At 46.1% G+C, this 14,154-nt stretch overlaps 2 protein-coding genes across 3 annotated transcripts in view; one reads left to right on the forward strand and one right to left on the reverse strand.

The window, feature by feature from the left end:
- Positions 1-1,950, reverse strand: part of DOCK4 (dedicator of cytokinesis 4) — a 252,421-nt gene extending 250,471 nt beyond the window's left edge. The window contains exon 1 of the mRNA XM_050897081.1: positions 1,888-1,950. Within this exon, the coding sequence (XP_050753038.1) occupies positions 1,888-1,924 (37 nt within the window). The 5' untranslated portion in view covers positions 1,925-1,950. The remainder of the gene's footprint in view (positions 1-1,887) is intronic.
- A 350-nt stretch (positions 1,951-2,300) lies between these two features.
- ZNF277 (zinc finger protein 277) overlaps positions 2,301-14,154 on the forward strand; it is a 57,751-nt gene continuing 45,897 nt past the window's right edge. For both annotated transcript variants that reach the window (XM_050900000.1, XM_050899991.1), the window contains exon 1: positions 2,301-2,352. In XM_050900000.1, coding sequence (XP_050755957.1) covers positions 2,310-2,352 — 43 coding nt within the window. In that variant the 5' untranslated portion in view covers positions 2,301-2,309. The remainder of the gene's footprint in view (positions 2,353-14,154) is intronic.

Here is a 14,154-nt window from a genome sequence, read left to right on the forward strand (position 1 = left end):
TGAAGATTTTACAGACAGCACTCATCATGCAGGTGAGTAAGCACACAGCATAAAACGCAGTCCAAGAGAAAAATTAAGTTTTAGGTTAGTGTTTCAACATTTTGCAATGGTCATATGAACTACAGTATCACGCCCATCCTAGGGGTATAGAGGACCCAAATTGAACAGTGGCTTTTTGTTACTATCTTGAATAGCCTTTGGAAGCCAAATCACAGAAAACCATGGAATGAATTTAAATAAGAATAAGCATCCTTCTGTGACTATATTATATTTACACAAATAAAGAGGATCTTTGTAGTGAACTACATTTTCTGGTTGATCCAAAGGAAGCCCACTATTGAGAAATCGCAACTGAATCTCTTTTGCAGGCATAAGATTTCAGTGACACCAGCCCTGTTAAGTGAGAAAGAGCTGGACAGTGATCCATGTGTAAGTACCTGAAAAGGTTTACTAAACATAGAAAACCTTATTTAAGGGATATCACTTAATTGTTTAGCAACCAGGGGGTAGTTATTCAAATCAGGGGAACAGTGTTTGGCTGCTTGTTTTCAGTATTAGAAGAGATGCTCCATAGTGATTTTTAGCTCATAAATCAGGGGAAAAAAACTGCTTCAGTTGTGAAATAGCATACTACGCTCAAAAATAAAACTAAAAACCCAAATAGATCAAGAGGAGGGCTGCAGCTTGAAATACTTGACTGCTAATATTCAGCATGCCATTCCACGGAGTCCCAGAGTGGTTTTTAAGCCTCTGCCCATCCTCGTAAAGAAAGGCGGGTGGCAGGACTAATCAATATCTTGCAACCCAGCTGTGACCTGGCAAATAAAGAAGTCAAGAAAATAAATCCCATCGATGATCCCTATAATTTAACGTTCGGAGGACGGCAACATCTGGGCTCGACTCCAAATGGGACGGAGCGGCACCGCACAGGGCTGGCTCCCGCGCTAATTGCTCGCCAGAGCGCTGCTACACACAGACACACACACACACACACACAAAAAACAAAGGATGGCTCCGCGCTCCTCCTGCTTTTTCTGTAATATGCACAACTCCGCGTTCAAATGCGACGTCAACACACGGAAAGCTGCTTACTACGCCAGTAGGTCTGTATAACAGTTCAGCTGCATCTGTGTCAGAGAGGGCTATTGTCCGGGACGAGCCACCAGAGCTCACCGAGTATTGGCGGTTTTAATAGGTGGTGTCAAAAAAAAAAAATTAAAAAAAAAAATCGCAGCGAGTCTCCCCGATCACTTCGTAAGTCAAACCAACGGGCTTCAGAGCACCGGGCAGAGTTGAATAAACAGGCAAGGAAGCGCGACTCCCACAAGCGACACTTTGTCTGGTTTCCACTGAAGCAGCGACAAAACCCCCGACGCGCGAACAATGCCCGCGGCCCCGCTCCTGCTCCCGCTCCTTCCCGGGGCGCCGCCGCCACCGCCGCAGACCGTCTCCCCGCCGGGTCGCCGCTCCCAGCGACGTTTTTCAAGGCTGCTTTGTTCCCCGTGCAACACCAGCCTTTCCAGCCACCGCCGGCGGGGAGAAGCCGAGCGCCCTCCTCGGAGGTGGGGGACCGGCCCCATCCCCGGGCAGCGGCGGGAGGCGCCGGAGCCGCGGCTCGGGCATCGGCCGCCCTTTGTTGCTCCCCTGGAGAAGGGACCGCTCGCCTCCCTGCCCCGGCGGGACCTCCGACCCCCGCCGCAAAGAGAGGGCGACGCGGCCGCTCACAGAGGCAGGGCGCTGCCTCCGCTCCCGCGGGAGACGGCAGCAGCCCACGGCAGCCCCGCGGGGCGAGCTCGCTCCGCCGCGGGATGCGCTCCCCGGCGGCAGCACCGCTCCTCGCCCCCCGCGCTGCCCCGCTCGCTCGCTCTCCCTCTCTCACTCACTCACCCACGCCGTACTTCTCGTGCTCCGTGGGTATCCACATGCTCGCGGCGTGCGTGCGCCCGCCCCCCCCCGCCGGCCGGCAGCCCCTCCGCTGGGAGCGGCGGTGGCCGGCGAGCGCGTCCGCTGCCTGGCTGCTCCCGCCGCGCCTCAGCCGCGGCTGCCCGGCGCCGGCGGCGAAGGCATTGTTCAGCCGGGCGGGCGGACTGACTGACTGAAGCGCGCTCGCCGCCAGCCACTTATATGCCCCGTCCCGCTGCACGCCGGGGAACGTAGTGCCTCGCCGCGGCCGCGCCCCTCGTCGCCCGCGGCCGGGGGAGAGACTACGAGCCCCGGCTGGCCCCGCGCTCCCCGCCGGGGCGGGGCGGGGCGGAGCTCGGCTCCCGGAGGCCGCCTCACGCCGAGGCGGGAGGAGCGGCAGCGGCGGCATGGCAGCGTCCCGCGGGGCCGAAGGGCAGCCGGCGAGGGGAGGTGAGTGCGCTGCGGGGAGGCGCGGGGGGGACCCCCCGCTCCCCTCCTCCCGGCTGCTCCGCGGCCCCCGGCTCGGGCGGTGGGACGGGGCCGGCGCCGCGGAGCACTGCGGGTGGGGAGCGGCGGACACGTGTGGGACAGCAGGGAGCCGTCGGGGCCCGGCGCGGTGGGGGCCCCGCCGGTCGCCCGTCGGAGCGGGCTTCCGGGGAGAGCCTCGGGCAGCCCCGTCCCCGCTTCCCGGTGGTTACAAGGGACGTTAAGTCGTTCTTCTGGTCCTGCTGGTGCCGTTCCTTCTCTTAGCAAAGCCCCCCGTTTGGCACGTGAAGCTGTGGGGACAGGGAGAGGTTTCAACAGTGAGTTGTGCTGGAGAGGGAGTCGGTGCCGGCAGTGTGCCGGAGAGGTGGGACATGGAGCTGATAGTCTGGGTGGCTTTTTGACTTCTCACACAAATCCGTATCTCAGCACACACATGCACAGAAGTAAAGAAAAGGAGGCGGTGTACAGCGAGGAGCACAAATGGACTGTTGGGGGTGACAGCCAGGGATAAGTGAGGCATCGTAAGCAGCAAGGACAACAAGGTTTCCATCCTTGTTGAGAGGCCTCTATGTCTATGCCCTTCTAGAAGCAGCTTAGCTAGAGCTCACCGTAGGTAAACTGCAAAAAATCCTCAGGCTGAACTGATCCTTGTGAGAGAAACACGGGCGTTGTGAGGCAGGAGCAAGAGCTTGGGTTACATCTTCTGGTCCTGTGGGAAAGAACAGACAGAAAAAAGGGGGAAGACTCCGGTGATACAATGCTGCTCTGCAGGCCTCACCAGGTACAGGTTGTCTCTCAGATGAGTATGTCTGGTTTTAAAAAAGTGTTCTCCAATCAAATCGTTACTCTGAACTGGTAACTAGAAGTTTTATGGGATGATTCAGTTTAAGCTGAACAAATAAATAGTTTAATGTTTTCACATTTAAGAGAGGAAAGTGGCTTAATTTTTTTTCAGTTCAGGTTGGCTTTTAGCCTCTACTGTCAAGTTATGTTGAATTTTTAAGTCACCGATAGTGTGAAAGATGCAACAGAAGGAAGTCATGTGCAAGCAGGCAATTTCAAACCTGGAGTTAGAGCACGCTTATTCCGTGTTTATCCTTCTAGTTGTCAAACTTTGGTAGTGAGTGATCTTTTAAGTGACCTTTGTGTTGTTTCTCCAGTATGTACCCTGCTTCTGTTCATAAAAGTAATATCACTTTATTTGTGCTAGTAGTTAAAGCAGTACTCTTAGTTTATTTATGTGTTGCAGTGTGTTGGCGTGAGCGTCTCCTACATGAAAAGCCAGACCGGTCTAGAGCACTTCCACACCAGTGTAATTGCACCCAGAGGCCAAGCTGTGCCATTTTAACTGTTGAAAAGGACGTGCACTTTTGTCTGTGCAGTCTTCTGTGTGAAACCATGTGTAGGTCGGTGGAGTACTAGAGATGATGAGGTTACCCTGAGGTTTTTCCAGGTAACTCTTGTAAAGACATTGGCACCAGTACGAAGTTTGTTCCATTGGAATTCAGAGGCCTATGCTGTTTTCCTATTCGTGAGATCAAACATTCATTGAAAGGATTAGTGAACTTTTGGTGTCTTTGCTCCCAAACTTGCTTTGCATCCTCTGGCAGATCCTTTGGAGTCTCGAGGTGACGAAATGTGTAAAAGTCACTATTGAAAATTAAAATAATAGGTGCCAGGCTAAATTAACTTCCACCTCAGCCTATAGACTTCCACATACATCCAAGCTATCCCTGCCTCCATAAGAGAGGGCTGCCAACGTGCTGGCTGGGAGTCATGAAATTCTGCCACAGCCTTTTAACTGCTGTCCGTCATGTTAACCATGACTGAACTTCAGCATGTTTGCATTAGGCTCAGAGCCCATCTTTCTTCTTCCCTTGAACAAAGACAAGACTACCCAATAGCTGAAATAGCCTTTTCAAAATTATTCATTTAGAACCCAGTCGCTTAGGGTAAACAGATCTTATAATATAAATCACATTGTCTGTGGGCAAAGAAATACCTCACCCTAATATTTATCATTTCCCTGTCTCTGAGCAAAATCCTTATTCTTTCAGAGGTTTCATTTCTACAAAGCTGTTTGCACTAGCAACACCTTGTACTTGCATGTGCACCTGAGAAGGCGTATCACTTCTTTGGAGATAGTATATAGGAAAATTAAATAACATTTTTTTTTCCTGTCTTGCTGTTTCCTATTTACAGGAAAGCCTGTGCTTTTATATTCTAATCCAGGACTGTGTTGCTTTCTAGTTAGTTCCCTCCAGCATAAACATATCGCTGTCCACAGTACAATTTGTTCAGTCTACATTAATTATGCTACATATCAACATTTCTTACAGCATCTGTCAATGGATTTTAAAATGAGGTTTCTTCCGGAAGTGTGTCTTTCATAGTTTCATCGGCAGTTTGACAGTTACGGTTTCCTACTCGGGGTCTTTATGTGCTCAAATGCTTTTTAATACCATGCTGCTGGAGTATACCATGCCAGAGCACAGCACGTTATTTTTATTCCTTCCACGTCTCTCTCTTGTGTTCCATTTTTAAGGGAATTCAGTTTACTGTGGGAAACTAAAGTTTGACTGGTGTTGTACAGGTCTACCTTTTTTCATTGCTACCTGGAGAATACTTTAGTGAAAGTTGTTTTGTTCCTGATACTATAAGCATCACTTCTTTAGCTCAACTCTTAAGTTCTCTCTGTTAAGGATGCTATGAGAGCCGCTCAACCCAGTGGACTCTGGAATCCAGGGGTTCCTCTTTCCTGGTTACTGAAAGCCAGTCCCATGTACTCTCAGACCTGAGAGGTTTCTCCGTCCGGCGTGATGGATGCATTCCTCTTTAGATTCACAAGCACCCCCATGTTCGCAGGCCGCTTGAATATCAGCATGGGCTCTAAGTCTGTTTAACATCCATTCCTGGACCTTGGGCCCCTTACCCAGCCCCTGGCTCAGACACCGAGTCTTTCCAGGTGAGGGTCTCCTACTCACCGACTGCTCCAGCTTGATGTTCGCTACCTGATGCATAACCAAATCTGGTATTTCTGATGCTCTTACCTGAGCCATCTCAGCCTCACATGGTACCACTGATACAGTTACCTCGGCCCTGTGTGCCTTGCAAGATTTCACTCCCCAAAAGGTCCCAGCACTGTGTCCCCCCCCAAGCCTTTGTGAAGCCTGGCCGCCTCTTACATAACCCCCCTCTTAACTACCTGAAACCCAGCCCTTCCTCATCGCATTCTTGGCAACTTTTTCCAGCTTCTCACTCTGTTATTTATGTTGAGCTATTTCTCGTGTCGTGCCCAGTAGTTTCTCATGTTAGCTAAACCTCAGGCCAGGGCCCAGTCATCGGCCTGCGTATCTTAGCACTCTTTCTGCCTTGTGTTCTGTTTTGGCTGCCAGAAGTTGGGCTTGCCATCTCATCGCCACGCCCTTGGGCTATCCCCTCTGCTGCTCCGGCCTCCGCCAGCCCGAGATTTTGGTGGTCACTTTAGCTTCCAGTTAATTTTCTTCATAAACTTCTTCATGATTTTCCCCATCTGCTTGTGTATCAGCAAAAAAAAGGGCTTGATCTGGCTTGTCTCTTCCTTCTGCACTAACCACTTCTGTCCTTCGTGGCTCTCCAGCCTTTCACGCTGTCCTCTCATCTGCTTTGAGCCTGCCTTTCATTTCTCACTCGTTGCCTCTGTTCCTCAGCTGTCATCTGCCTCTAGAAGGCCCCTCTGAAGCTCTGATGACAGTTCCTCAGCTGGTTACTCTCCAACATTAATTCGGTCCCTCCTGCCCCTGCTGTCTCCCATACCCAGCTCGGTACTCCTTTTGTCCTCCCCCTTTCCCTTCCGAACCGCCAGCCTCCACTGCCCACAGCTCTTCCTTTGGTCCCACCGCTGTCCTGCTGCCATGCACCTCACCAGCTGTCATCCACAAACTGCTTCTGGATCCTGTTTTCACCCCTGCTCTCCATACTTCTTTTTTTTCTGCTTTTTTTTTTAAGTTTTTTATGCTTCTCCACCTCTAATTCCCTTTCACCGTACCACTTCTGGCTCTCCACGTGTGTGATCTCTCATCATAGTCCCTGCACCTTTTCCCCTAGGATTAAACTTCATTAGGCCTGATGGAGCCACAACAGCACGAAAGGTTGTGAGGCAAAGCATCAAAGCATGACTGCCACATGAGGTACCTGGCTTTCAGCAGCATCATAATCTCTACTCTTAGGCAGGAGCAAATTAGGAGTCAGAAAGATGAAGTTTCTCTGTAGCTCTCCTGCCTACTAAGCCTGGTAGCTAGAAGGCCACCCAAAATTTTTCTGGAGTGGGGGAAGCGAGGCACTTCTTGGGTCTCTTGTGCTAAAACAGGTGGGATTTGGCCTCCATGTTGCTGCTTCACTTCCGTTTTAGAAGCTGGGAAGCGAGGAGGGGAGTGGACAAGTGTTTCCCTTTTTCCACTCTTAAGTTACATCCCCAGGTTATTGGTAACTCCTGAGGATAGCATTGTAGTGACAGCTTCCTTCACATTTACTACCCCAAGCTATGTTAGAGGGTATGGTGCTGCAGTGCACCTTAGACAAAGTTCATGCATGCATCAGGGCAGCCTTGCTGAAGGAGCGATTAAAGGGATTCCCTGGCAGTGGCCCTGGCCACTTATGGCTCTTCCAGAAAGGGAAACTTCTTCTCTTACTCCCTTTCTGATTCCCTTTCCCTGGGAGAGCCAGGCAGGGACAGAAATGGCAACAGCAGCAACATATGTGTCTGTGCCCTGCCCTAAAGCCAGTTCTCAAGATGTGGAGGGTTAAAGAGGGTGGTACTTTTGAATCCCATTTGGGGTGGCAAAGACTGATCAGGATTGAAGTGCACTAGTGAAAACACTGTAGACACTGAGTAGACAGCCTCACTGTCCGATTCAGAAGCACAGGCACATTCATGGATTCCTTGAACGTTACCGTGGCCTCTAAACCCATCTGATATCTGTGCCTGGGCCCTCTTACCGAGAATGCAGGTTTCCTCCTGTTTGCTAGCAAATCCGACTTGGTGTTGGCTATCAAAATGGATACATGCACTCACACTTGTCTCACATGTACCCACAGTCATGGATCCCTCAAATATTAGCAGAGTCTCCAAGTCCGTTGGCTGGACTGCCTTGCCAGGCATCAACTCTGCCCATGGCTGGACCCTGGGCCCCTTGCCCAGCCACTGAATCAGACCTTGAGTCTTTCCAGATACAGGTCTCCTTCTACTTACTGGCTACTCCAGTTTGAACCTTGCCAGCAAATTACACATACACACACATTAGGGTTAAATTCACTAGGAATACATAGACACACCATGGTCCCTCTAGTTGCTGGTTCCTGGACCTGCAGACCTTGAGACCTGCAGCATCTTCTGTAGTTGCTGGCACTTAGACCTTGCAGCAGTATCACACATAGGACAGAGGGCAAATTACACAAAAAAGTAGTTAAGAAATGGATTTAGTAAGAAGAAAGGAAAGACTGTGGTGGTCAGGTGCAGGGTTTGATCAGAGAAGCGTACCCACCAGCAGCCTGTTTAAATGCAACTGGCCCTTTTCATTCCCACCCCCCGCCTCCATTTTCTGGTATTTGCTCCCCCCATTCTTCCCTTTCTCTGCCTTTGGCCCCTCCTCTAAATTTCACGTAAGATATACATAATCCCACAAGCCCCTTCTGATATCCCATAGCAAGTTTCATGCAGTTCCACAAACATGCTCAAATATGCCATAATACGTATGATAATCACCTTTCCCCTTTCTTATCAGTGACAAAGTTCAGGTTGAACCTGTTCAGGGCTGTGTCTGAGTAGTTCCTTTAATGGCATTAGTTCCTGTAGTGACCAAAGATGACTTATTGTCTCTCTTATCACCCGCTCATTAATGTTTGTTTGTTATTTCTTGTTATTTCTTTTATGCTGAATAGTCCTTAACCAAATAAAGTAATGAACCAGATGCCCTCCCATCCCACACATCCTTATACTGCCCCTCCTATTCAGATCAGCCCTGAGTGAGCGGGTTACCTCCTTCCTCTTCAGATATCCACGGCACGTGTGGTTGTGAACAGGGAGCTGCTGGCTGGGTGAAAACCCCAGCAAGGTGATAGAGCAGCCATTGCCCCAGGCATACAGCTGCCACTTCTTGTCTGTTCGTTCATCAGAGTTCCTCAGACATTAGCCTGATGGGCTCACCCAGCCCACCCGTATCTGCCTGTTTCTGTTTGATGGTTTTAGAGGTTGGTATCCTGCTCGGTACCCTTCCTTAAAACCCTGGCCAGTTCCAAATGTTCACACACATGGTTGCGTCCTCAGTTGTTCCCCCACAGGGCACTTCCAAGCACCTAGAGTGCCACCGGTGATCCGTTTCTTGGGTTAAATCTTTGTGTTCAGTCGAGGATTTTCAGACCTGGGGCTCCTACCATACCATAGATTTTGGAGAGGGGGAGAAGGGATTCCTTCTACCAGTAGGCATTACAAGCTCTGTAAAGGATCTTGGTTTGACACAGGTTAATCACTGTGGACTGAACAACTAGCAATTACACCCGGAGGACAGGTTCACTAATTAATTCTGTAAGTGCAACACAATTTATTTTAATACGATTACAAGAATGAATCTCCTAAAACAGTATTATTTGAAAATGTTTTAAGAGCATTTGTTGTGATTTTTAATTAAAAATGCAATCTCATAGTCATTTTAAATGGTTACCTGATAAGCAAATGGATCTTGTGGAGGACTGGAAATTACGAAGTTATTATTGGTAAAATCACCTTTTATGTGCTTCTGTGTTTGTAAAGTAAAAAGGCAAAATCCTTTCATGTAACTGTTACAATAAGATTTTAGTGGTTTTAGCCTTCACAGCACATTTCTTAAAAAACTGATGATGGGAGAACTTACAAGTGAAACTAAGTATTTCATTAAATGGATAGTAATGGATTAATAAAATAAGTAATGGATTGTATTGCTTGGTAATACAGATCTGAACTGCCTGTGATCCTGCTGTAATTTTACAAATAATTGTTACAAATGTGCACTGTATTTTATCTGAAGACAAAGGGGTGTCCCCACACCTCGGCCTGCATATGTAATTCCTGTTAGCACAAGGCGTAGGACATGTTATATTCTCCAAAAATACCCAATAAAGGCTTGCTATTTGGTTTTCTCTGAATTCAGAAAACTTTCATAGCTTAAAAGCAAAGATGGATGTCCTTTATCTTTGTTAGATATAATTTCTTTGACTGCTTACGCATGGACATACAGCTGTATTTAATTCCAGTAATCTAAGCCAATGCTTGCCTGCTCAGTAGCAGGTAAAGGCTTTGATACATGAACAAACTACCAGGTATCAGCTGCTCTGTATACTAACTGGAGCTCTTTGAGAAGTCAGCTGCTTCAGACTACCTGGTGAGTATGTACACAGCTTAAACATGATAATTTGTTTGCATGTTAAAGCTTTTAAGTTGTTTGAAATCTCTGCTCAGGCCTTCTGTTACATGTGGCGGAGCAACCGTGAGTGGTGGTTCATCAGTCCACAGACTGATAAAAACCTTTAAACTGTTTGAGTATTAGCAAATACCTGATTCTTACCTGAAAAGGCTTTCTCATTACCTGAACAAATAATAGATGTGGACATACTTTATTTAAACGTGGAAGTGTGGACTGTGGGGGTATTACAAGTTTTTTGAATGTTCTAAGTGTAACACAGATGCCAGGATAGTTTGTTATGCCTATTGAAACACCTTGTTCACTGTTTTGGTTTGGTTTGGTTTGGTTTTACTGGGGAGTACTGGTTTTCTGGAAGAGCACCAGAGTTGTAAATCCTTGTCACCATGATGCCTGCCACAAGGTGTGCCTGTCATACAAACAGGCGATAGAGTTCTCCCTTTGAGACTTCAGCCAGCTTTCTTGATGAAGGGATGCAGGGTTTAAACTAGGATATGGTTATGGTAGAGTGAACAGTAGGAAAGGAAGAAAAGAACTTAAGTATTATGAAATTACAAGCATTAAGTATTTTAACTTCAGTACAGGTGAAATTCCTGTTTGTTCAAACAGCCTTCATAGCCTTTCCCAGCCCTGTGTGCTTCCTTCCACCATGTCCTGTCTTGCAACTCCTGCTAGAACTCTGCATCTTTGTGTGAACGTCTGCATCCTAAAACTACAGTTGGTCCCAGACTCTCTCTGAGGCTTATGCTTCACATTCTCATCCACAAACTCCCAGCAGACTGAAGCTAGGAGAAAAGCCTGAAAGCATTTGAATGTCTTTCTATGGACCTTTTCAAATAGCTTTAAATATTGGATCAGTAAAAGCCCAGCGCAATGTTGGAAAGACCATGGCATTGAAGAACTGGGAGGGAAAAAGTGGCGTAAGTTTTGTGCAACTTTAAAGCAGGGCTGTGCTTGTGAAGAGTTGAGCACATCATCCTGACCAATGTCTCACTGAAGTCAGGGGAATGCATTTGTGAAAGTGTGGGTTCTTTACAGACTTGTTGTCTCGAGTCATCAGTAATTAATTACAGTCACTTGAGCAGAAAAAACTAGTGTCCAATGACCTGATAATTGTTGAATTAAATAATGTATTGGTCAGTACCATTAAAACCACATAACCAGACTGAAACTGTGCTGCTGAGCTTGCAATACAATGCACAAATTTTTGAAAGATGACAAACTACTAAACAGTAGGATTAGGTAATTTGGGGGTGTGCAAGCAGTTTTGCTCAGTAAGAATATGCCACATACTACATAAGAGTACAAATGTAATGCGTTTGGCTATTTATGCAATACAGTTTCATGTTAGGGAGCTTCTCTGCCCCACTTGGTAGGGCAGTAGATTTATGCCCTGTAGTACAGGCAATAACGCTTTTTTGCTGTACAAATGTGGGGTGCTCAAACTACTTTGTACAGAAATAGTGCCCATATTTGATATTTTGATTATGGTATGGAGCCAGGAGTGCTCAACTGGAGTCTTTATTGATTTTTCAAAACATGCTACATGTTATGGCAGTCAAATTGTAATTATGAAGTAAGTGAAAAGGGCATTGTGTTTTGCTTGAGTTTATTCTCTGATTATAAAGGATTTTAAATCATCAGTGTACAGCAGCAACTGTCAACTTTTAATGTTTTGGCACTATAGGGAATGGTACAGTTGCAAGTCTGATGTCTGATCATTGATATCAGGGCCTGGTTTCCCAGCAGGTAATTCCATGTTCACTGCTTGTTTGCCAGTCTGTCCTAATATTTTGCTATGGTAGACCTGTAAATGAGAAATTGTAGTACATGTTTTGTCAGTGGCTTCAGTGGTCCAAAACTCTCAGACAGATACCTGTCTGTTCTTAGTAATATATTTCAACTGGGTTTCTTGAACTTTCCTTTTGATTTTCTTGCCTCATGTTTTCACTTGGCCATCTCTTCTGAATGGTCTTTTTTCCATTTTTGTGTATTTTTCTCTGATTTTTATGACTGACAGACAGTGACCAGTGTGAAATGGCCCAGCTGCTTCTGTTTGATTCTTGCTCATTGAGATGTCATCCTCCCGTTTGTCATCGGTGGCTCCATCCCCGAGGAGTAGCTACTTCTGCTTCTTGCCCTGTGCAGTAGTAGCAGGTTAAAAGCCTTCTCTTTATCTCTCTGGTATAGAAGCTTTATAACTGGATATGCCATCTGTTTCAACCTCACACACTGGTATAGTATGGTGTGGCTCTGTCCACATGAACAAATAATAAGGCACAGTAGATAACTGGTGCCGCAGTCCCTGCAACTGCATTACATGGTTTGGCATTTTTGCTTTGGATTACATGTAGTCAGTCTTCCCACACCAAACGGCCTCAATGTGCAGGTGTTTCAAAGCTGTCTGAAGCAGTGCCCCTTGGCTTAGACCCAGACGTCTCTGCTAGGGGTTGGGACGCGTTCTGTACGTGTCTGAACTCCAGACGAATCCAGTTCACGTGCACCAAAACTGCTCTCTAAACCCAGCCAATGTGCAAAGCAGCTGGAGGATGATCAGGGACTGCAGGACTCCTGTGTGGGTCAGAGCTGTGCTGAGATGCAAGAAGAGGGACAGGGCTGGTGGGTAGCGCAGGGAAGCACGGCACAGCATCCTGCAATTCAGGACCACTGCCAAAGTTCGTAGCATGTGCCCCAGATCAGCCCTGGCAGTCGCACGGTGGGAGTGCACAAGACTCACAATATGAAAACAGGAATGGTTACGAAACAAGTGCGTGCAGTAATAAGTGATACTGCTGTCACCAGAGCATTTTGCTAGCATTTATCTTGACCAGTGTGCCAGCACTGAATTTTATTATGACTCAGTAATGCATGAATAAATGAGATAGAGCTTTTTCTCTGAAGGCTGGTATGTAACAGAAAACATCCTGCTTGAGGTTTTAATTTGATTTTGTCTTGTATGGGATGAAAACATGCAGCCTGTGTTATTACTGTACTAATTTAATGTTCAAGAGTATGCATGTATTTATACAGTTAGCAAAATGTTGCCTGAAAAACATAAACAACTTGTATCACTAATTCTAACATTCTGATTCTGTTTCTTGAGGAAATTAACTTCAATTATTTTACCATCCATGTCCATGAGCTACATTAGCACTATCAGTTAGTAAGCGTATATTGTACTTAAGAAGTCAAGATCTGTTTCATATGTTTAATGAATGTGTGAAGGACAAGAGAAATAAGTCCAGTATCACAAAAATATTTGTTTCAAACTCTGGTACAAAGTCAGAATATGTCCATAGAAATTTGATATAGCCTGCTGTGAGATGTCCCTTTGATCTGTAAGACATTAGTATTTGAGCTCTGACTTGAAAATATTTTCCTCTGAAATTAATTTTCAAAAATTTATTTATAAAGAATATAAGTAGTGGATTATTTGAAATACAGTCAAAGCTTTGTTTTCCTGAGCCAAGATATCAATTAGGCTGAACTATGTTCATCCACATCACTGCACACTATAATGAACTTTCCTTTTCAGCCATTGTTTTTTCCAGTTTGAATACCAATTTATGGAGGTTTGATTCTAAAAGTAGAAACAACATATTTTGCTACTCTCCATCTGGAAAAGCTCCAGTTCACTGAGAAAGCAGCAACAGACCACAGAGCTTCTAACACCACAGGGCCTCGTCCTCGTACTGATTCTTCATTAAGTACAAAATTCAGTTAAACAATTCAGTCTTGAAGGCTTTCTGAGTATCAGGAAGCTCAGTCAGAATACCTGAGAGAGATCTCAACCGGTTCTGTAGGTGTGAAACCCACATACATCAGGATCCCAGAAATGGGACTTCTCAGGATGCACTATGAGGTTAGTTCTAATTTATATGAGTCTGAAAAAAATTAAAGTGACATTTAAAATGAAAACTTCACACTGTTTTTGATTGTTTTTCTCAAATAGTTGCCTTTTTCAAGGAATGTCTACCAGTGAAAAAGAGTTATAAATGTGATGCAAACATTTTAGTCAGGAGCATGGTAAAAATTCCTGTCATAATGACATGGGAGTGTCTCACAGGGATGGCTAAAGCAGGCTTTAGGTTTTTAAAGGAAAATCACACAGCCTTTCCTTTAGCTACAGAATATAAAGTGATCATTTAAAAAGACCACTAGGCAATCCTTTTAACATCAAGAGGATAAACGTGCTTGGGAATTGAATCCTGTTAGAGGAAAAGGACAGGTGACAAGAGAAAAGATAAGGAAAATCCTTGTAATAAAGGATTATTGATCTCTACTAAATAATGATAACAAGAAGTAGAGAGTAAACTAATTAACACATTTTACA

Source organism: Gymnogyps californianus, chromosome 1, assembly GCF_018139145.2.
Source record: "Gymnogyps californianus isolate 813 chromosome 1, ASM1813914v2, whole genome shotgun sequence".
Lineage (NCBI taxonomy): Eukaryota > Metazoa > Chordata > Aves > Accipitriformes > Cathartidae > Gymnogyps > Gymnogyps californianus.